At 44.5% G+C, this 22,054-nt stretch overlaps 1 protein-coding gene, 1 long non-coding RNA gene and 1 pseudogene across 5 annotated transcripts; 2 read left to right on the top strand and 1 right to left on the bottom strand.

Annotated features, from left to right (window-relative positions):
* Window positions 1-2,415: 2,415 nt before the first annotated feature.
* On the top strand, window positions 2,416-8,486 carry LOC136487779 (5'-3' exoribonuclease 3-like). Of its 2 annotated transcripts, XM_066484891.1 has the most exons (23): window positions 2,416-2,704; window positions 3,206-3,311; window positions 3,441-3,517; window positions 3,603-3,794; window positions 4,224-4,343; window positions 4,458-4,520; window positions 4,692-4,841; window positions 4,911-5,075; window positions 5,201-5,278; window positions 5,363-5,473; window positions 5,548-5,613; window positions 5,695-5,781; window positions 5,915-6,010; window positions 6,073-6,168; window positions 6,275-6,345; window positions 6,579-6,707; window positions 6,791-6,867; window positions 6,948-6,988; window positions 7,152-7,226; window positions 7,311-7,447; window positions 7,544-7,648; window positions 7,750-7,825; window positions 7,932-8,486. In XM_066484891.1, exons 1-23 carry the CDS (start codon window positions 2,504-2,506, stop codon window positions 8,310-8,312), a joined length of 2,700 nt encoding a protein of 899 aa, XP_066340988.1. In that variant the 5' UTR covers window positions 2,416-2,503; the 3' UTR covers window positions 8,313-8,486. The 2 variants fall into 2 exon arrangements, with proteins under 2 accessions (XP_066340988.1, XP_066340989.1); XM_066484892.1 differs by lacking the exon at window positions 5,915-6,010.
* A 6,651-nt stretch (window positions 8,487-15,137) lies between these two features.
* Window positions 15,138-17,409, bottom strand: LOC136487778 (uncharacterized). Of its 3 annotated transcripts, none has more exons than XR_010767355.1 (6): window positions 17,101-17,409; window positions 16,941-17,003; window positions 16,192-16,228; window positions 16,043-16,081; window positions 15,618-15,670; window positions 15,138-15,442 (listed from the first exon to the last, which is right to left on the bottom strand). It is a non-coding gene; the product is annotated as an uncharacterized lncRNA (long non-coding RNA). The 3 variants fall into 3 exon arrangements; XR_010767356.1 differs by having other exon boundaries at window positions 17,108-17,409; XR_010767357.1 differs by having other exon boundaries at window positions 17,143-17,409.
* A 1,642-nt stretch (window positions 17,410-19,051) lies between these two features.
* LOC136488101 (tryptamine hydroxycinnamoyltransferase 2-like) lies at window positions 19,052-20,501 on the top strand (annotated as a pseudogene).
* Window positions 20,502-22,054: the final 1,553 nt, after the last annotated feature.

Here is a 22,054-nt window from a genome sequence, read left to right as displayed (position 1 = left end):
AACAACAACTAAACCCGGTCATCCTCAGATTAGCCCTTCAATCTCCATATCCTTGTTCGCTGCCAGAAATCGTGCAGCCAAACTTTCATAGTCCTGATCATGTCCTCCAAGAAGTTGACTTCTCCCCCCTGAATAGCTTGCGTCATTTCTGCAGTAAGGAAAAAAATTTATAGAAAGCTTCATTCGATGAGCCCAGGAAACTCTTTTCAATGCTCATCTTGTTGCGTATAGTCCAAATGCCCCACAGAACAATAGATAAAACAAACAGCTTAGCATGATATTTATGAGAATTGAGGGGTATCCAATGATCAAACACCTCCTGTACATTTGTTGGAATTTTATTCCACCCTAATGCCTCCTTGAAACACATCTAAATAGTCTCAACTAGAATACAATTGAAAAATATATGATCAGTGGTCTCTGGACTCCCACACAGATAGCAGTTCCTACTCCCCTGCCAATTCTTTTTCTTCATATTAACTCCAGTTTGCAATTTGTGTTGGATAAGCATCACATAAAGACTTTAATTTTCATTGGAGCTTTATTGTACCAAAGTTTTTCCATTCTCTTATTAATCACACCCATAAACATCATGTTTCTATACATGGGTTTAGTAAACTTCAGATTTTTCAAAAACCCAGTTATGATTGTCCTCCAAACCATTGTTTTGTAGTTGAGAATGATCAAGAACATCCATCAATCTGTCCCATTCCTCCATGTCTTCCACTCCTAAAGATCTTTTAAAACTAACCTTCCACCCATCCCCTGCCCAGCAGTCTGCTACTAAACAGGATTTATCAGCACAAATATTGTATAGACTAGGGAACTCTAATTTCAATGGAACCCTCATCACCCAGACATCCTCCCAAAAGATAGTTTCCTACCATCACTGACTGTAACAGTTATTCTTGTTTCTAGCACCCCTTTCCAGAATTGTGAGCCATTATTAAACTCACATTGCTTGATGGATCTCTTTTTAAGGTATTTCTACTTCAGCAGATTATAGCATAAATCATCTTTATTAGCTTTTATCATCCTCCACACCCATTTTCCCACTAGAGCTTCATTCATCACCCTTGTATTCATGATTCCTAGGCCCCCATAGTCTTTTGGGATACACATGTTCTCCCATTTGACCATATCATACTTAGATTTATCACTTGCCCCTTGCCCGAAAAACTTGGCTCTAATAGAATCCATTTGTTGGTGAACACCTTCTTTCAACTTATACATCCCCATTCTAAATATAGGAAGATTACTCAAGGAAGTATTAGTTAAGATCAGTCTGCCCCCTGAGGTCATGTTCTTGCCCTTCCGTGGTTGTAGTTTATTCCCCATTTTATCTATGATTTTCCTGATACCTCTAATACCTATGGGCACATCTGAGATTGGAATACCTAAGTAAGTCATAGGAAGCTTCCCCACTTGGCAATTCAGCATGTTTGCCACTCTCAGTTGTTCCTCAGTTGTAACCCCCAGAACAAGAACTTCAGACTTGTGGTAATTGATTTTAAGCTCAGTTAGCCACTCAAAGCAATATGACAAGAATTTCAGGTTAATGATTGACAAGTCACCATGTTCCAGGAACAGAATGGTGTCATCAGCATACTGTAGATGAGTTAAACCCCCTGGACAAGAAGTAGGACCAAACCTTTTATGTGGCCTTTCAACTTAGCCTTGTTAAGGATGTGTGCTAAGGCATCTCCAAACAAATTAAAAAGCAGGGATGGTGATAATGGATCTCCCTGTCTCAATCCCCTGTGAGTCTTGAAATAAGGCCCATTTTTCCATTAATGTTAACACAAATTTGCTGTTCTTAACAGTACTCATTATCCAACTGGTAACCTATTGATCAAAGCCTTTCTTTACAAGAACTTCTTCCAAAAAAAACTCCAATTCACGCTATCATAAGCCTTTTGAAAGTCAATTTTGAAGATCACCCCTTGTAACATATTTATGATCAGAGCTTTCATTTGTACATGTATCTCCTTATACATTGTACTAGTATGCTTCCATTGTTTCGAAATCGAATGATGAATAGTTCAAATAATTGATAATCTTGATAAATAGTTCCACATGAGTGATGTATGACTGCTAATTCTTATGGACATGTACTAGCGAATGTTTCCATTCTATGTATTATGCATAGCATGTCTGCTTTGTTTTTCTGCAGGTACTTCCAAGGTTCCCCGTACCGTAGTGCTGAAAATTCATCTATGCTTAGGCTCGATGGCTCCTCTGGTTCGTGTTCGATTCGGTCTTTTCAGTGGGACCGTGGGACCCAGAGTAAAAGAACGAAATTCGTTGTCGGCTTCACACCCGTTAGCTGTTTCCTCTGCTTTCCCCTCGCTGGTAGCGCGCTACCACCAACTAGCTCAAATCAATCGCTGCTGGCAGCCCGCCCCCGTAGACAAACTCAGCGCCACACAAGGGCGGACGATCAGATCGCCTGCAAGTATGCAGGCTGCAGCTGCTGGCTAGTTGCCTTGCCCCCCTGCATGCCATGGGGGTGCCATCCTTGTACAAATGGCTCGTGGGTAAGTACCCAAATATCGTCGTCGCCGCCAAGGAAGACGAAGGTGGAGCCGGCACATCGTCGTCGCTGGCGGAAGCCTCCACAGGGCCCAATGGCGTTGGCGTCTACCACAACCTGTACCTGGACATGAACGGCATCATCCACCCCTGCTTCCACCCGGAGGACCAGGTATATTATATGTCTGTAATTAACACACTCATAATCCTCCTGATGGATGGATCCAGTTCCTCATCAATTGAATCGCTTGACGAGCTGGTATTTGTAAACGTGATGGATCATGTATGTCGTCTAGTAAATGTCACGTTCCTCAACTCACACATCGTCCTGATGTATGGATCGATCCAGTTCCTCGACTCAACTGATGTACTCTCTCCGTCCTTTTTTATCTGTCGTACTCGCTTTCCGAAAAATCAAACATACTCAACTTTAACTAAATATATATTAAAAAATATTAATATTTATAGTACATAATTATTATGATTGGATAGATCTTTGAGTTTATTTTTATAATAAATTTATTTAGAGATAATATTTTTTCTATAAATATAGTCAAATTTGAAAAAATTTCACCGGCACACATCCCACAGCGAAACTTAGTTAGCGACAGAGTTAGTATCTCTTGACAAGCTAATAAATGTCATGGCCTCATGGATACGCGATGCAATGCAGGTGTGCCCGCCGACGACGTTCGACGAGGTGTTTGCGGCCATGTTCGAGTACATTGACCGCCTCTTCCGCATGGTCAGGCCTACCAAGCTGCTCTACTTGGCAGTAGGTACGTCTGTACTATATACTGTATACTAGTACATGTTTCAACCGTATTTCCCGTTTTTTCCCGTTGTCTTTGGCGTTTGATACGATACAACGAATGCGTTTATTAATTTCTTGTTTGAACTGCGTGAAGATGGTGTTGCTCCCCGCGCCAAAATGAACCAGCAGAGGTCCAGGCGCTTCAAGGCTGCCAAGGACGCTAAAGATGCAGTAAATTACCCTTAATCGTCCTCTGGATTTGTTTGCTGCTATGCATGATTTGCAGCAACCTTATGTTCGATGGTATGATTTGCAGGAACTGGAGGAGAAGCTTCTGAGAGAGAAGTTCAGAGCTGAAGGGCGGGAGGTGCAGCCGCAGGAGACAAATGAGGTTTCGGATCCCAACGTCATCACGCCAGGGACGGAGTTCATGGAGAAGCTCTCCAAAGCCCTCGAGTGCTACATCCGGTCCCGGTTGAATAGTGACCCCGGGTGGAAAGGCATCAAGGTTTAGTAGACGATGAGGCCAATGTTTTACCTTCCCATTTTTGCATTGCTGCAGTAAATATCTTATTCTTATGACAGCTTTTATTTAATATTTTAATATTGACAGGTTTCAAGATATTAGTTTCAGTGTGTAAAATGCACCCTCTGTTTTGAAATAATGGTTACCATTTGACTTTACTATTCAAAATTTGTCAACTGATAGGCAAGTGAAAATGATATTTTTAGCATTGTCAAAAGTATTTAATTTCAAATTCAACTTGTGTGTTTACAGTTACAGGTGAAATATCAAAGTGAAGAGTGATAATTTTCTTTTAATCTGAGGCATTGTGCTTTTTTTTGACTGGCTAGCTAATCACATATTTGGTCAAGATCCTGATTTTAGTCAACGTGATCATTACTTGATAACCTTCATGATACTTGCGTTCTGAAGGTAATACTCTCTGATTCAAATGTACCTGGAGAAGGTGAACACAAGATAATGTCTTTCATCCGGGGACAACGGAGCCTAGAGAACTATGATCCAAACACAAGGCACTGCTTGTATGGACTGGTACGACGGACATGGACTAACTAAATATTTGAATATTTTTCTACTGTGACACACCATTGATCTTCTGATTGTTCTTTTTATTGTGCCTATTTTACACTCGGAATATCATTACAGGATGCGGACCTAATAATGCTCGCTTTGGCATCTCATGAACTTCACTTTTCGATTTTGCGTGAGGTCTGTTAATCCATCCTTGTGTGAACTCCTAGCTTCATCCATACTATGATAGTTTTGGCAAACCGCATTTAGTTAATTGGATTTAGCAAGCAATGGTGTATTGAAGTTAAATGTAGTTGCAGAATTTTGTAAATATTGAGCTGAGAATAGCCCTTTTGTTAACTTGAACAGGATGTGTTACCTCATAATCTGCCAGAAAATTGCATCCCTCTATCTAAAGAACTGTTCAAAACTGAAGATTTCTCGAGAAAGTGTAGAGGATGGTTCCCCAAAGTAACAGAAACAGCTCATAGGCACAGGTCTCCCAAGAAACCTTATCAGGTTTGTTCCTCAGAGATGATAACAGGATGCTTCCATTTTAATTTTTCATATAACACCATCTTCTTGCAGTTTTTTAACATATGGGTTCTGAGGGAGTATCTAGAGCTTGATTTGAAGATACCAAACCCGGTTGTCAAAACGGATATCGAAAGGCTCATAGATGACTTCATATTTATTTGTTTCCTGATAGGAAATGACTTCATTCCACATATTCCTTCAGTTGAGATACATGAGGTGTGCTTATGCCGTCTGATTCTGACAGCTTAACAGCAAACAGTATAGTTATTGTCACATCCTTTCACATGTTCCCCACTGCAAAAAAGTGGGATTTTTTCCTTAATTTGTCTTCGACGTGGCAGGGTGCAATTGATATGCTATTGGAAGTGTACAAACAAGCATTTAACAAAATGGGAGGCTATATTGTGAGCACCGAGAAGGTACATGCAAAATCGAACTATATTAATTTCATTGATTACTTGTTGAGTTATGTTTTGATGTACTTCTGTTGCTACCAAAAACAGTTAAAAGACAAACATGCTGCATACCTTGAAGTTTCGAGGTTGGAAAAGTTTTTTCATGAACTGTCCTTGTGTGAAGAGAAAATTTTTCTTAAAAGATATGAACTGCGAGAGGTATGTTAGAAAACTTATGATCCTTTGGTCAAAGTGTACAATAGTGCCAATTGGAACTTGTTGATTACATGCAGAGGTCACAGCGCAAATTCGTGCACCAAGCTGCTGAAGAATGGAAAGAAAGAAACTATGACAATATGGTGAGGGCTATATACAGCTAAAAGTTTTGTCCTGATTACTGTCATATTCATTTTTTTAATCTCAAGCTTTCTTCTACTTAGGAAGAAAATCCTGATGGTCCAGATTTGACAGTAAAGTCTTTTTCAACAAACTGCAGTATTTCCACCTACAGCCAAGACGAGTCAGATGTAGGGAAGAGCTTACCTATTTTTTTCTACTTTTATTGGATATCTGGCAATACCTTATCATTTCTCCTAAACTTATTTTCCAAAGTCCATCCATATTATTGCTTGTTTTGAATTTGATTCTCCTGTTGCTTAGGTAATTGTAAATACCTTAGAGCTGAGGCGAAACTTGAAGGATACTCTTCGTAACAAGCAAGACCTTATAAAAAGTGGAGCCTATAAACATGACGCGGTTAGTAGCGCCTATTTGAGAAAATATTTCACATATGTGCAAAGTTTGACATGCCATTGCAGGTAAGATTGGGATTGTCGGGATGGAAGTCTCGATTCTACAGGGAAAAGTTTGGTGTGGAAAAATCTAATGAAGTTGGGAAGCTGAAGAATGACATGGTTATGATTTTTCCTGTTTCTCTGTGCAGATAAAATTTTAATACCAGTGGGCGTTTTGAAGAGACATCATATTTTGTTAACTTTCTCTATCACTGGCTTAATTTAGGTTCAAAAGTATCTGGAAGGACTTTGTTGGGTGCTGCAGTACTATTTTGCAGATGTGCCATCGTGGAGCTGGTAGGATATACATATTTATGATCAGAGCTTTCATTTGTACATGTATCTCCTTATACATTGTACTAGTATGCTTCCATTGTTTCGAAATCGAATGATGAATAGTTCAAATAATTGATAATCTTGATAAATAGTTCCACATGAGTGATGTATGACTGCTAATTCTTATGGACATGTACTAGCGAATGTTTCCATTCTATGTATTATGCATAGCATGTCTGTTTTGTTTTCTGCAGGTACTATCCCTTCTATTATGCTCCTTTTGCATCTGATTTTGAAGGGCTATCTCAGTTCAAGATATCTTTCACCATTGATAAGCCACTAAGTCCATTCGATCAGCTCATGGCAGTTCTTCCAAAAGAAAGGCACGTGAACTATTCTTTATTTTATAATGCACATTCTTCATCGCAATGTTTTAATTGAAATTTAAGTTTATTTTCTTTCGCAGCTCATGTGCACTACCAAAGTGTTACAGAGAACTGATGGAAAATGAAGAGTCTTTAATACATAAATTCTATCCGTCAGGTGTACTTGTTATTCTAAAGTCATCATATAATCTGAGTACCATATACTGAACTAAATGGGAATTTATTTTTTCTCACCAGATGTACAGATTGATACCCATGGGAAACGTTTCTTGTGGCAAGTAAGTGATTATTCCATATATATGAGTTCATAATATAAGGCTAGGTTACCCATATTTTGATGCACATTGGCAACATGTAAGACCCCACATTGGCTAGTTGTAAAAGAAAAAAAAGAAAGCCTTCTTCACTCATGCTAGTTTTCTCGGAAATAAATTGTTTCAGGGTATTGCAATGTTGCCATTCATTGATGAAAAGCTGCTGATTCTGGCTACCAAGACGGTGGAGGACAAACTTGCAGTAAAAGAAATTGCCTACCTTCTATGCAAATTGTCTACTAGAGTATGTTGCACGTGATCGTTTTACATTGTTTTTATTTTATAGGTACATGAGATAAATAGGAACACAGTTCGGCAGGAGAAGATCTTCCTGAGGAACTCAAATACTCTACCAACTGGTGCAGCATTTGCGAAGACATCTGACTGTTTGTCAAAAAAGCTTCCGACAGATCAATCTACCAGGTACAATCAAGTCTGAACTGATGCTACGTATGCATTTCTTCTATTTCTGAGCAACTTATAAGAATGTTGCTAAATCCTAAATTTCATTCCACATAGCGAACTTGGAGGGTGGTTGTCGCCTGTCAACGACGATAGTATAAGCTGTGGTTTCTTCCGTTCACCGATAAGAGATCTACAGGACATTAGGAATGACCAGACAATGTATATATGTTTTCTCTTGACCCTATCATATTCAGGCAGTAATTTTCTAAGAAAAGAAGTCATCCTTTAATTTTCACTACATATTCCTGTGTATGTTTCAGATCATTCTTGTTCTTCAACCCAGAACCAGTGCAAATCATTCCAAGGCTACTTGATAATGTCAAAAAACCTGAAAAGGTATATTCAGATATCTCTTTGGCTGCACATTTCATTCGTTCACTGGGCATTTGGCACCATACCGCCAGTTTGCCATCATCTCTGAAAGAAATCATGTCTTTTGCAGACTATAACTGAAACTGAGATTCCAAAGAGGCCGCTGTGGCACACCTATCCTGGTAGCCGACCACCGCCTGAAACCATCCCAACCGTGGCAGAGCCGCAGCCGATGATCAGCGGCTTTGGACGTGGGAGAGGGAGAGCCATCACTGCCGAGACAGCGCTAGGCAGCGGCCGCGGCTACGGGAGAGGTTTCCATGGGGCTGACATGGCGCAAAGCCGAGGCAGCAGGAATGACAGAGGTGGTGCCTACACTTACCAGCCGGACGGAAGCGCTTGTGCAAGAAGAGGGCAGTACGGCCCCACGTTCCACAGGCAGCAGACGGCTCGGCGCCCAGTTGGAAATTCAGGCAGCCGTGGTGGGAGCGAGCAGCGCCGTGGTTGGTAGAACAGGAGAGAGATGTCAGGGATGCGATGAACTGATGCCTCACCATTTTGTCTGCAACAGCAGGAATGCTTATGTTGATTTCTGAAACTATGTGTGATATGTCAAACTAGAGGTGCTTTGGCACAATGTTCGCTCGTTCCTTGCTTGTTTGGATTGAGACAGAAGAATGGTTTATTTGCGTTGCTAATCTTCGGTCTGTCAGCTTGTCCCATTTCATCCCGTCTGTTTTGTATAGCGAATGTTGTGTCAGGGAACAAGGCTCCCCTGAGCGAACAAATCGACTTTGCACAGCGAACTTTAGGAATCCTATCTTAATGGAACTGATTAGAGCCTTAACGGAGACACTACATTAATTCTCCCTAGACGTACTAGAAAAAAAGATAAATACTAGAAATTCTCACAATAAATAAAAACATCTGGCATTTAATTGGTACACCCTAATAATCATCACCGATAATAGTCATTGGATCTATTATAATTTATAAATTACTCACCACCATTATGAAAAATACATAAAGTAAGCCTCAAATTTTGCATCTAAAGTATCCACCTCTGTCATTACGAAAGACAGTTCAAAATAACCACATAATTTTTATATAAATTACTCACATGTCATTATGAAAAATAATTAAAAACAACTCTCTAAATTTACATCTAAATTACTCACTTTACTATTAGAAAACATAATTTAAAATAATCCCCTCACGTTACATCTTATAAAAAATAATTTAAAATACACCATAATGATTTTATAGATTATCCACCTTTATAATTATGGAAGATAATACAAAATAACCTCCTAAATTTACATTCAACATACTCATCGCCATGTTAACTCTCACAAGACGCGTTAGGAAAAGAGAAAAATCCTAAAAAAAACATCTAGCCTTCAGGAGAACAAGCACCACGGCGTCAGCCCTTCTGCAGTTGATCACTGATGAAGTGAACTTGTGGATCATGTCCTGTTTCAGTAGGTTGAAGTCGCTCATCCAGCTCCTATGGTTCTGAGTATCTCCTGTACGCTTCTTGGTTGCGAGAGCCGCAAAGATGTAATCGTCTTATGAGGACCACGCAAGGGGAGGGACTTGGGAGGGGATTCCTATCGGTAATCACTGATTACCGTTGTTGTGCGTATAAACTATTCTACTTTCTCGATTCTAAATTATAAGTCCTTCCAAAATTATAGAAAGAATTATAAATGTTTATGACATCAAATAGGTATATTATAAAAATATAATTAATGAAGAATCTAATAATACTTATATGGTATCGTAGATGTTATTATTTTATTATATAAATTTGGTTAAATTTGAGATGCCTTAACTCTCCAAAAAAATTCAAATAACTTATAATTTAGGATGGATGGAGTAACATATAAGGCAGGAACAGCCCTCTCTAGCAAATTAGTCCTTTATGTTGAGTTGGATCAAACCCTCTGATGAACTTGTCTTTGGTATTGAACCAGCTCATACGTATTGCGTGCTGGTAAGGTGTTGGGGACGTCACACATGATTTTGAAAGCTCGATTAATTGATCATATACTATGGTAGGTGTTGGGGAATCAATACATGGTTATTGTATTATTACGTCACAGCCTTACAGGCTCAGAGGTACTGGCTGGCGCTTCTTACCGGCATAGTAAAAATTAAAACACCTACGTACTCCCTGCTCCGTTGACAGTCAGTCAGAACACTCGCATGTCAGCAGTGATGCTACGCACGGGGGCAATAGCACGTTAACTGTTGACAGAGTAAACTCGTTGAGAACAGAACCACGCTACGCAGTCAGTTGCATGCGTCAACGCACTCAGAATGACAGAGTCGCGAACACGTCATTCCTGTGCAAGCCGTATTATTCGTAAAAACTAGAAACGGAGTTAAATATTAGCAATGATTAAATATTATTAGCAATGGTTAAATATTTGCGGCGCCCCTTAGAAAACGAAGCTTCACCAACAGCATTATGAGCTTTTTTTTTTGCCAAACAGTATTTTTCAAAACAGATTCATAGGTCAAGCTCTTTTTTTTCTCTCACAGAGAGAAGAGACGAGATAAAGCTGAAAAAATAGCTTATCCAAGCTTCACTTGCCACTAGTGGGCCCCAGTGTCCATGCATCTCCTCTGTGCCCCCAAGAAGTGAGCAACGACGCATGGAGAAGAAGCGGACGGAGCGTGCCGCTGCCGGGCTGAGGCGCGGGCGCCACCGCCGCCGAACAAGGAGAGGACACCTGCGCTGCGGCTGTGTGAACGCATGGTGGAGATGTGCCCATGTGTATGTATGATGAATGATTGACACAAGCGCGAGAGGTTTGAGGCTTTTCCGGTTGAGTCATATTTCATATGTGCTTGATTATGCTAATGATTGACTGAAGCTGTTGTGTTGAGTTGTGTTGCGTTAAGTGTGTTGTGCAACATATCTCTTGGCTTGTGGTGCGCAGGTATGGAGCTCGAGGCGGTGGTTGATGGCGAAGGTGAAGGTCAACTAGAGACGTGACGTGCCGATGGACTGGGAGCGGTGAAGGACGAACGTGAGGCTTGAACCGAGGGACCGGAGAGACCGGGTGACCAGCCGCGGTAGTTGACTCTTGGGGACATCAACAAGCAAGAGTACATGGGTGATGAAGACGACGTCGACCAAGTCAAGGAGGAGGACGATGGCGTCGTGGCACTTGGCGGAGGCCAGACACGCATCTACATGGCGTCGGTCAAGCAAAAAAGGAAGACGAAGGCGTCAAGCTTGGCGGAGGTCGAACACGCGTCAACATCGGTTAGTCACGCCTGGCGAGGCATGCAAGAGGGTTTACCGGTTTGGTCCTCAAAACCGGGCACGGACGTTTTGGTCATTTTGGCCTCAAAACCATCGGTGGTGGGTTTACCGATTTGGGCCTCAAAACCGGGGAGTGACGGATCGGCGGACATGTGGTGAAATCTCTAAGCTTGCGTCGAGGTGAAGCGAAGTCGAGAAGGCGCCGGGTCCGTTGGATCGACGAGTAAAAACTTGGACAGGTTTACCCCTCGTGGGTATTTAGGCTGAGTACTTCACGTGATGGCATTTTTATCTTTTGACGGACGCTTATGTGTGTGTGTGTCTATATATATATATACTACTACCATGTAGCTGGCTATAAAAATAACTTATTATGTAGTCACTTTGAGTTACGATAATTACTATTTTAATTTACAAGATTACTAAGTGGTTTACTATAACATTATGATAAATATCTCCATGTATTATAGTAACCCACTATCATAAATATGTATTGACATTATCGTAAATTAGTATATAAAATTATCGTAAATAGAGGTAGCTATAAAACAACTTATTTTGTAACCGGCTACTATGTATGTGTGAAGGGGCCGGTTAGAAAGCCATCCTTAAAGGGTCACTCTCATTCATGCTACGTTGAGAGGAGGCTAGTGTTGTAGAGGAGTGACTCTTGTTCTTGAGCTTTTTACCATCATAGTTTTGATTTTCTAGGAGTGGCCTGTAATCAGACATGTTGAGCTTGCTAATGCAAGGATCAAATTCGTGTGCCTCTCGTTCCCATCTCCTAATCTGAAATTTATGTTTCTGTGATTTTCGGAGCTAATTTTGAGATTTTTCGCAATTTGAGAGCGTTTTGGTTCGATCTTGATTCGTGCAAGGACTTGTGGTGATGCTATCCTATCAGTGAATCGACTTGAATCCACACGAGCACGGCGAATCGAATGATTTTCGTTTTGGGAAAAAGCTCGAGTTCTTGGCCATGATCTGATTTTGGCAGGGCTTGAGTTGATTTCGGGCGATGATCTCCTAGGAGTAGCTTCTCAAGTCAGTTGTGATTACCTGTGCAAAATTTAGGAACGATTCACGGAGTTTTGATCGAGTTTTCTTCGATTTTTGGAGCTCGTCCTTCCTCTGTTCGTAGCGCTCGGGTTTCTGTTCGTCGTCCGCGGTCTCCAAGCCGAGCATACTGGTGCAGACCCCGGTGTTCTCTGGTGTTGGTCGGATTCGAGCGGCGCAGCTCCTGCTCAATCCTCTCTCTTCTTTGCCGCTCGTTCCCAGCAGCTCGGCGGTGTGCAGCCCCACCGCCCGTGCTCATCTCCCTTTCAGCAGCGCGGGAAGACCTGCGCCTGCTCTTCTCTCTTGCTGCTTCTCTGACCTATCCGCTAGCAGCAGCTGTGCTGCTCGTCCTGTGCCAGCACCGTGAGCCCGCACGTCCAGCACCTGGTGCTGTTCCCTGCGCCCAACAGAAGCAAGTATACCCGGCCATGCAGCCCGAGGCCCGGCAGCCCGGCCCGAAGCCCGGCCTTTTGGCCCGACACGAGCACGGCCCGGCCCGCAGGCCACCGGGCTCAGGCTGGCCCGACACGCAGCGCCAGGCCGTGCCTGGGCCGGCAGTTGAGCCCGCGGGCTGGCACGGCCCAGCACGGGGTTTTGGAGGAGGCCCGGCAGCGGCCTGAGAGGGAGGCGGCCTAGCTCGCCAACGGCTCCCCCCACGCCGCCACCCCAGACCCCACCTATAAAAGGCGGCCGATGCGGCGCCCCCTCTCGGCCTCCCCTCAGCCCTGCACTCCCGCTCGTAACCTAACCCTAATCCCCAATTCCCCATTCGCCCATTCGCATCCCACCACCACCGGCCGTCGCGCCGCTCTCAAACGCAGTGGCCAGTGACGCTCTCCGACGCCGACTCCGGTGACCACGATCCGCCTCCCGCCGGCGTCCTCCCCTCCGTCCCTGCCTCTCCCTTCTCCCTCTCCCTATCTCCCCTCTAGATCTCGTTGATTATGTGAGTTGGTTGTCTCTGTTTGTCCCTCCTCCGCCGTCCGCCGTCGTTGCTGACTGAGTGTCGTCTTCTCTAGACTCTGGGTGCTCGTCGCCTTCTCCGGCACCGGGCTCCGGCTACGCAGGTGAAACCCTAACCCTAACCCCTAACCATGTTCTAATTTCTTCTTTTTCTTTCAATGTATGCTTCTGATTTCTTCTTCTTCCATTGTTTCGCATGTCGGTAGCCGATGCATCGTCTTCTAGCTGCGGCTTAGAGTGAGCAAGGCGGCCACCCGCACCGTCGAGGAACGGGGCTGGAGAGGCGGCCATGGCCGACGAGGATGGCCTCCTGCCGGTTGGCCTGGCCCCAGAGGGCGAGAACGACGACGACACTCGAGCCGACGCTGCTGCGTTGTTCGGTATCGATCTTGGGGATGGCTCTTCTGCTCCGATCGATGTGGACACGGACGGTGGCGAAGGGGCGACGGCGACTGCGAACTCCAACGGCTCTGCTCCTTCGGTTGCTGGTACAGTAACACTAGTAAGCGCAAATCTGCATCTGTGGCTTCTGGGGCTCCTTCTGCTAGCACATCTGCATCTGTGGCTTCTGTATCTGGTGGTTCTTGAGTTGAGAGTTGAGATTGAGACAGTGAGTGTGAGACTTGAGAGGTGAGCTGAGAGCCTGAGACTTGATTATGATATGTATATGTGATGTATCATGTAAACCTTTGAACATGTTTAAGACTTATAACTAGAGCTGTGCTGCACTCTTTTTCCCTTTCTGGGGTTTCTCACAAGGGTGAGTTTTACCCAGAAAGGTTTATAATGAGGCAGCATTGTACACAGCTCAGTTATCCTTTTAATTTCCTCTTGTTCTCTGTGTGTATAGTTTTGGTTTGAAGCTTTTCTGGGAAAAATACTTTAAATTTGAATATTTCTTGTTGAGATAAATTTTTTGATGTGTTTTGAACCCTACGGGTCTCGGGCTGGCAGGGCCTGGTGATTTGGCCGTGCCTAGCAAGCCGGCACGGCACGGATTTAGGCCCACAGGCTCATGCTTGGGCTGATAGCAAGGCACGAGGCCCGTAGCGGCACGGCACGGGAGGCACGGTGTGCCGTGCCGGCCCGACATCCTCCGGCCCGTGCCTGGCCCGTGCTCGGGCCGTGCCAAGCTGGGCACAGCCTGAACGTGATTTGTTTATCCAAATCTTGAGATGTGGCTTACTAGCTACACGAAGTAATCATTGCATGCTCATTTATTTACATGTCATGCGCACGTAATTGGTTTGTGATTCCAACAGTGGTGCTCCTGTGTGCGTGCAGTCAGGGGCGGATCTTGTTTTTTGGGGGGGGGGGGGGGGGGGGGGGGAGGAAAATAGAGAGAGGAAGAAGAAGAGACCAGCCCCCTTTAATCATGTTCTGCATCCGCCACTGCGTGTAGTTTCTCTCTCTCCCGGAATTTCTAGACCGCGTCTAGAATTTCCGGTCTATAATCCCCGAGCTCACTATTTCATCTGCGGTTTGCGCGTTTCAGCTCTGATTCGCATTCCGGTTTTTGCGTTGGCTTTCCACTGATCCAAGGAACGTATCTAGGTACTCTTGTGATCGTGGACGGCCTCCTCGCTGCCGTCGCGAGGTACCCGCACCTGGCGGCCCGCATGGGCATCGACGACCGCGACAGACACTACTACAGAAGTTAACTGCAGGGGCGGCTCTAGAGCCTCTGTAGGGGTGGCTGCGCCAGTCGCCCTTCCTAGGGTGTTTCTACAGAGGATGCCTCTGTAGGGGCGGTTTCCTGACCGCCCCTGCAGTGCCCTCTGTAGGGGCGGCTGGTGTTTTCAGCCGCCCCTACAGTGCCCTCTGTAGGGGCGGCTGGTAATATCAGCCGCCCCTGTAGTGGACTTCTGTAAGGATGGCTGTATCACCAGCCGTCCCTGCTGTGTGTATTTGTAAGGGCGGTTCAATCAAGAACCGCCCCTATAGTGGATTTTCCAGCAAAAAAATTCAAATTCAAATCTGACCACATATATATAATTCAAATTCGAATCTGATCGCCACAAATATACATATATGCATCCACAAACACAAGACCATTATTTAGAACATCATCACAAGTCATAATTCACAAAAGTCTATCAAATAAAGTCAGGGAAAAACTTAATTTGCAATGCTTCATTCCTATCAGGTCAACATGAAGCTACTAGTTGGATCCTAACAAGTCCTTGGTCAATACAAGGACATGAAGCTACTGCTTCCTAACAGATCCTAACAGGCCCTTTGCACAACAAGCACATAGTATGCAATTCACTACAAACTCGTTCCAGGTTCATGTTGTCTTTTTTTTTGCTGCCACTGAGCGAACTAGAAGCATCATATCCAGTATCCTACAAGGAATGTAGTTAGTGAGTCCTGATGCAACTCAAGTTGGAAGGGCAATCTTTACTATGTTGGAGAAACCAAGATCAATTGAATTTCCAATTTTATATGGATGCAGATAGATTAAACAAGCCTAAGCATCAAGCCTGGGTATTATTGCAGTGTCTAGTGTATGGATGATACCTGATTTCATAGCCACAACCTGCCCTGATTTCATGTATTGTTCTAATTGAAGCCTGCAGAGCAGATAACAGTTAGAAAAATAAAGAGGCACACTCTTTGCTTTGAAAGTGAACTAAGCCAACTTACACATGAATCTTTCTATCAACTCAAATAGAGATGTTAAGTCACTACAAAATTCAGTAGCACAAGCTAATAAGAACTTGAACATTTGTACTAATCCTTGCAGAAAATTGTGAAAACCATAGGAAAATAACTCGGTGAAAATGATTTTACACATCATGGATCTATGGATTTGATAATACCTCAGGGAAACACCTTATGACAGTGCCCAAGTGCTAGTAATGCAAGCAATACACTCAGAAAACTAATTTGGTAATACTGACCAGAAGACATGATGTGAACTGCTAGTCTGCTATGCTACTTACCTAAAAATGGAGCCAGAGCTGTTACTGATACTGCTGTACCTGCAAAACACAACACAAGACCAGTCTAAGAGCCTAACCTGAATACAAGTTCTAGATCACTATCATAGAGGATACAGGTATCAGCAGAAGTAAGGTTGATGCCGACCCACCAGCCCCTGTGCTCAGGATGAAGATATTCATTGGTATCTGTCATAGAAAAGATAAGCAAATAAACAAACTAGCTTGGGAGCAAATGATAATATATAAAAGACAAACAGCAAGTACGACAATGGAGAAAATGCTAGTTGCTAGCTGTCCCTGGTTGGATAGTACTGCACTCACTTTCTGGATAGTACTGCATTTCATTTGTCCAAGAATTTATTCAAACTAGAGAAGCAGCTAGCCTTTTTTCGATTGTTTCACAGATTGGATAGCCTAGTTGGATTGTTCTGGATTGTCTCTGCATTGCCAAATAACTATACTCGTGAGTAATAACTGGCTGGGCTTGTACTAGTTCTAGATTAATGTATTTTTTTCCTATCAAAAGCAGTAACTATTCATCTTTTTCCTCAAAAATCTTTTCCATAATTGGACTGTGGAACTGCTATGTACTATATGCAAAGGAAGTACCCCCAAATATGCCGAGCAGAATTAACAGGATAAGCAGCAGACCAAAGCATGGAATGAACCTGAGACGGTGGTGCCATGGTAACAGGATAATAGCTGCTATTCAGAAGGCAACCTACATTTATGATCATTAAAATTCTCTCCATGCACAAACTGAGATTCAAACGCAAGTACATAATCAAATATCAGATTGAACACCTATATCATGTAGATACATTTCCTTACATACTACAAAGATGCATCCAGATCCAATAACTTGGACATCACAGATCAAAAGGTAGAAAAAACAAACCTAACAAAAGTAGTAGCTAGATGCATGTGAGAGCGCTCTTGAATGATTCCCTGGATCACGTCCCTGCAAAACGAGGGCATGGCTAGGGTTAGGGGCATCGCAGGCATGGCAGGATGCAGGACTACAGAAGACGGGGGCAAAGTGACGGGGCTAGGGTTACCCATGACCATGAGAACGAGGAGCGCCATGGAGGAGCTGTGACCTTGGTGGCGTTGTCTGCTTGCTGGTGTCGCTGCTGCTCCTCCGTGGCGGTGGTTGTCGCAGATCTGGGGGAGGGAGTCAACGCCGGCTAGAGGATGGAGGTGCGCCGGCTGGATCTAGGTGGAGGGAGGCGACGCCGGCTGCATCTGGGAGGAGGGAGACGCCGCCATCTGCATCTGGGAGGAGGGAGGCACCGCCGGCCGGTCTAGAGGAGGGAGACGCTGTCTTCTTCCGAGGGGACGAGTTGTGGAGGGGAAGGGAGAGGAGGCAGGCAGAGACATGGGAGTCTGGATCGGAGTCGGGGGCTCGGGAGATTGCGGACGGGAGCGGATGCGAAGACGTTCGGTGCTCCGCTGAAATGAATAAAATTTTTGGGTCCGTCAGATTGCACCTGTGATGCGCACTGTAGGCAAGCGATTCCTGTCACAGACGCGTCCCAACTGCAACTACACACGTTTTTTATAATTATTTTTTTAGATATATTTACATATACAATAACTAAAACAACTACAACAGTTTAAAATTGCAAAATTGAACCTTTAAAATTTGGAAAAAGAATTTAAATTTTAAAAAATTAAAATCAAAACTACTAAAATAATTTTGAGACACCAAATGATCTCAAATGAAAATTCGATAAACATCAAAGTTGTAGAGGTCATGAAGATCTACAACTTTTATTTTGGTCATCTTGTCATTTGACAAAATTTGAACCTTTCAAATTTGAAATTTTAAAAAATGACAAGTTTGAACCAAAATTTGAGACCCAAAATGATTTCAACATAAAAAGTGATGAATACCAAAGTTGTTCAACTCATTAATATCTATAACTTTTATTTTAGTCATCTTATCATTTGACAAAATTTGAACCTTTCAAATTTGAAATTTTGAAAAACGATAAGTTCGAACCAAAATTTGAGACCCAAATTGATTTCAACATAAAAAGTGATGAATACCAAAGTTGTTCAACTCATGAGTATTTACAACTTTTATTTTGGTCATTTCTTCATTTGACAAATTCTTAGCACACATTATTCACTAATCTTACACATGCCTTATATAGTTTATAAAACCTTGTGAGAGATGTGTCACATTTGTGAACAATGTCATTACCACTTTGTCATATGAAGAAATGACCAATACAAAAGTTGTAGATCTTGATGAGTTATTCAACTTTGGTATTTATCACTTTTTTAGCTGAAATCATTTGGGGTACCAAAATCTTGTCTGAAGTTGTATTTTTTTTAAATTCAAAATTTAAATTGCTAAAACTTTTCATATGTATATATTGACAAAACCAACAAAATAAATTGATAGAGAATGATTTTAGAAAATTTTAGGAAAAAAATCATCAGATTTAGAGTTAGTATGAGGAAGAAAAACTAGTTACAAAGTTGACCCACAGATTAAAAAAAGAAATCACACTGTTCACTATGATCATGTAAGAATCATCTAGAACAGTGTGATTTCTCTTTTTAATCTGTGGGTAAACTTTGTAACTAGTTGTTCTCCCTCATACTAACTCTAAATGTGATGGTTTGTTTTCCTAAAAACTTCTAAAATCATGCTTCAACATTTAAGTTTGATCAAATTTGGATGTGACAATGTTTTACACATTTTAAAATTTGAAATTTAACAAGTTCAAACCAAATTTTCAAACCCTAAATGATTTCAGATGTAAAAGTGATGAATACAAAAGTTGTTCAACTCATCAAGATCTACAACTTTTATTTTGGTTATCTTATTATTTGACTAAATTTGAACCTTTCAAATTTTGAAATTTGAAAAAAAGACAAATGGGCACTGCAGGGGCGGCTGGTGATTGAGCCGCCTCTACAGATCAGCCCCAACTATAGGGGCGGCTCAAGTTACCAGCCGCCCCTACAGCGCCATCTGTAGGGGCGGCTGGGCTGATGGGGCCCGAGGACGCCCACTGTAGGGCGCCCCAACCCCAGCCACTCCTATAGTAAAAATGTCCCCGTTCCTAGTGTGAGAATCTGACGTAGTGAGAAAGTGCTTCCACCTCAACGATGCCGGGGTGCTTGTCGTCGAGGCCACCGCGGACGCCGACCTTGCCGACGCGCCGCTGGTGGTGCACATCAGCGAGCTCTACCCCAAGGCCGATAAGGTACGTAACGTGTTCTACTAGTCAGAGGCGAAGCCACAGTGCATGTGTCGGGGTCATGCAATCCCGATAACTTTGTACGAATCAGTGGAACCCCGCATATTCCGGCCAGCTACGACCCCATCAAATTGAGTTCATGAATCTGTACGACCCCGGTAGCAGTTTAATCTAGATTCGCCGCTGCTACTATAGTACGTACTGCTATATAGACGTACGCACTATTATTGGGTGACCGTTAGATGCAGAAACGTATATATGCTCATGCATGTGTTTGGTCCACCGTCCCACCCATGCATGCAAGAACGTGTCGACGAGCCTCTCTTCCAGGCGCAGCTGACGCGGTACAGGTGCGGCGGCCTGGTGATCGGCACCGTGTGCCAACACCTCGTCGCCGACGGGCAGTCCATCACCTCCTTCTACACGGTCTGGGCCACGGCCGTGCGCAGCGCCTCAGCTACCGATCTACGACCGTCGCCCTTCACCGACTGCGCCGCCATCGTCGCCGTACCCCGCACAGCCCACCCGAGCCCAAGTTCGATCACCGGAACATCGAGTTCCGGGACGAGCGGCATAGCCCGAGCAGCCACTCCTCCTACCCCGTGCTCCCCATGGACAGGATCAAGAACCTCACCATCAACTTCGCGGAGGAGTTCATCGCCGGCCTCAAGGCCCGCGTGGGCGGCGGCGGCGGCGGCCGGTGCACCACGTTCCAGTGCCTCCTGGCGCACGCCTGGAAGAAGGTCACGGCGGCGCGGGGCCTGGCGCCGGAGGAGTTCACGCAGATAAGGGTCGCCGTCAACTGCAGGGGCCGTGACCCTCCGGTGCCCATGGGCGTTCCCGCGGATGCGAGCCCGGGAGCTGCTGTCCTCCAGCTACGCCGCGGTGGTCGGCGCCATCCACGACGCCGTCGCGCGCGTCGACGCCGAGTACATCCAGTCCTTCGTCGACTTCGGGGACATGGCGGAGCGCGCCGGCGAGGAGCTGGCGTCCACGGCCGGACGTCCGGGCATGGCCTTCTGCCCGGACCTGGAGGTGGACAGCTGGCTGGGGTTCAGGTTCCATGACCTCGACTTCGGCTACGGGCCGCCGTACGTGCGCCTTCGTGCCGCCGGACCTGCCCGTCGAGGGCTCATGATCTTGGTGCCGTCGTGCGCAGCCAAGGTGGAGTCGACCTCTTCATGGCTCTCGACGATCACCACGTTGATGCCTTCAAACACATCTGCTACTCCATGGATTGATCATCGCTCAATATAATCACGCCCAACAACTGTGTATATACACATATATATACGTTACATACAATATGTGAGTGACGAGTATATATCTATCAGCCGCTTCTTACTGAAATCTATAGATATTTGGTAACGAGGCTGGGCCAAAGCCTACGTTATCGGGGCATGCTCACGGGAGCTCCTCCCCGAAACCGCGCCACCGGCCGCTCGGGGCACCGGCCAAAATCTCCAGCACCCCCCACAAGGCTGTCACTCTGTGTTGTCTCTCAGTCTCGTGAATAGAGAGTTGGGTTACAAGTGCATCCCTCTCCTTTTATAGAGGGGCTGAGTTACAAGAGTCAACACCTAACTCACCTAACCCTAAACTGCTAATTACAACACAAGTCCACTGTAATCCCATTGGTACAAATTAATATTCGACACATTTCTAACAATCTCCACCTTGGTGAATATTTCACCACCTTGAAGTCTTGTCATACGCGAACAACCATGTACTCCGGACTTGAGTTGTCGACTTCGCCGCTTCACGAAGAGCAGCCCGACGAGTTTGACTTGGCGTCAAACCCGACGCCTTAGGAAACCTTGCTACCTATGCAACTCCATCCAAGTGACTCCACCTGCAACGCTGCACCCTTGCACTTTGTACAGTTGCAGATGCCATCTTCTCAATCGACTAGAGAAGAATACAATCATTGTCCAAGCCACCCACTGATGCTGCAACATTAGCACTTGCCTCCTTTTTTTCTGGACACTCCTTCTTGACATGTCCCCAATCTCCGCACTTGAAACACGGCACCTTCTTCTTCCTCTTGCTCTTGGCCTCCACCTTCTGCCTGCTAGGCTCTCCACTGACTAGCAAACATTCAGCTTGAGGTGCTTCCACTGCATTGTTCTTCCTCCTCTGTTCTCGAGCAAGCAACGCTGTAGTAATATCCCCAATCTTGATTGTTTCTTTGCCATATGTCAGTATAGTAACCACATGCTCATATAGGATGTTGGTAAAGAGCACAAAAGAATTATTGCCTTATCTTCATCATCAACAGCTACCTCTCTACGTGCCAGATCAGCAACCAACTGATTGAAGACGTTCAAGTGCTCCACGAGATCCGACCCCTGCTGCATCTTCAGCACATACAACTTCTACTTCAGATACAACTTGGTGGCCAGTGTCCTGGACATGTACTGAGTGGCTTCATCTTCCATCTTGTTCGGCTTCTTCTCCTGCAAACCCTTTAGGACCCCTTGCTAAGCCAGCAAATCCTTGACCCTTGTTTGCCACAGAGCGAAGTTGTCGTTGCCATCAAACTTCTCCACCTCAAATCTGGTACCTGTCGGCTTTGATACCAATTGTTGAGATATTGGCGCCTAATGTGGAAGCAATTGCTTGGATCTATCTAGTCAAGATGCTCACGAGAGATCGCACACACCGCATAGGAGACTCGATATTTGGTAACGAGGTTCGGCCAAAGCCTACGTCCCCAAGTCATGCTTACGGGCGCTCCTCCCCGAAACCGCGACACTGGCTGCCCGGGCGCCGGCCAAAATCGCCAGCACCCCCC

The sequence above is a fragment of the Miscanthus floridulus genome, chromosome 10 (genome assembly GCF_019320115.1).
Source record: "Miscanthus floridulus cultivar M001 chromosome 10, ASM1932011v1, whole genome shotgun sequence".
NCBI classification, from domain to species: Eukaryota; Viridiplantae; Streptophyta; class Magnoliopsida; order Poales; family Poaceae; genus Miscanthus; species Miscanthus floridulus.
This window is presented reverse-complemented; position numbering and strand designations above follow the sequence as displayed.

Excerpts from the sequence above, each read along its gene's own strand:
- LOC136487779 (XM_066484891.1), top strand. The coding sequence starts at position 2,504 with ATGGGGGTGCCATCCTTGTACAAATGGCTCGTGGGTAAGTACCCAAAT. Across the intron at positions 5,076-5,200 it reads CTTCAGTTGAGATACATGAG|GGTGCAATTGATATGCTATT; the intron begins GTGTGCTTATGC and ends TCGACGTGGCAG. Across the intron at positions 5,782-5,914 it reads ACAGCCAAGACGAGTCAGAT|GTAATTGTAAATACCTTAGA; the intron begins GTAGGGAAGAGC and ends CCTGTTGCTTAG.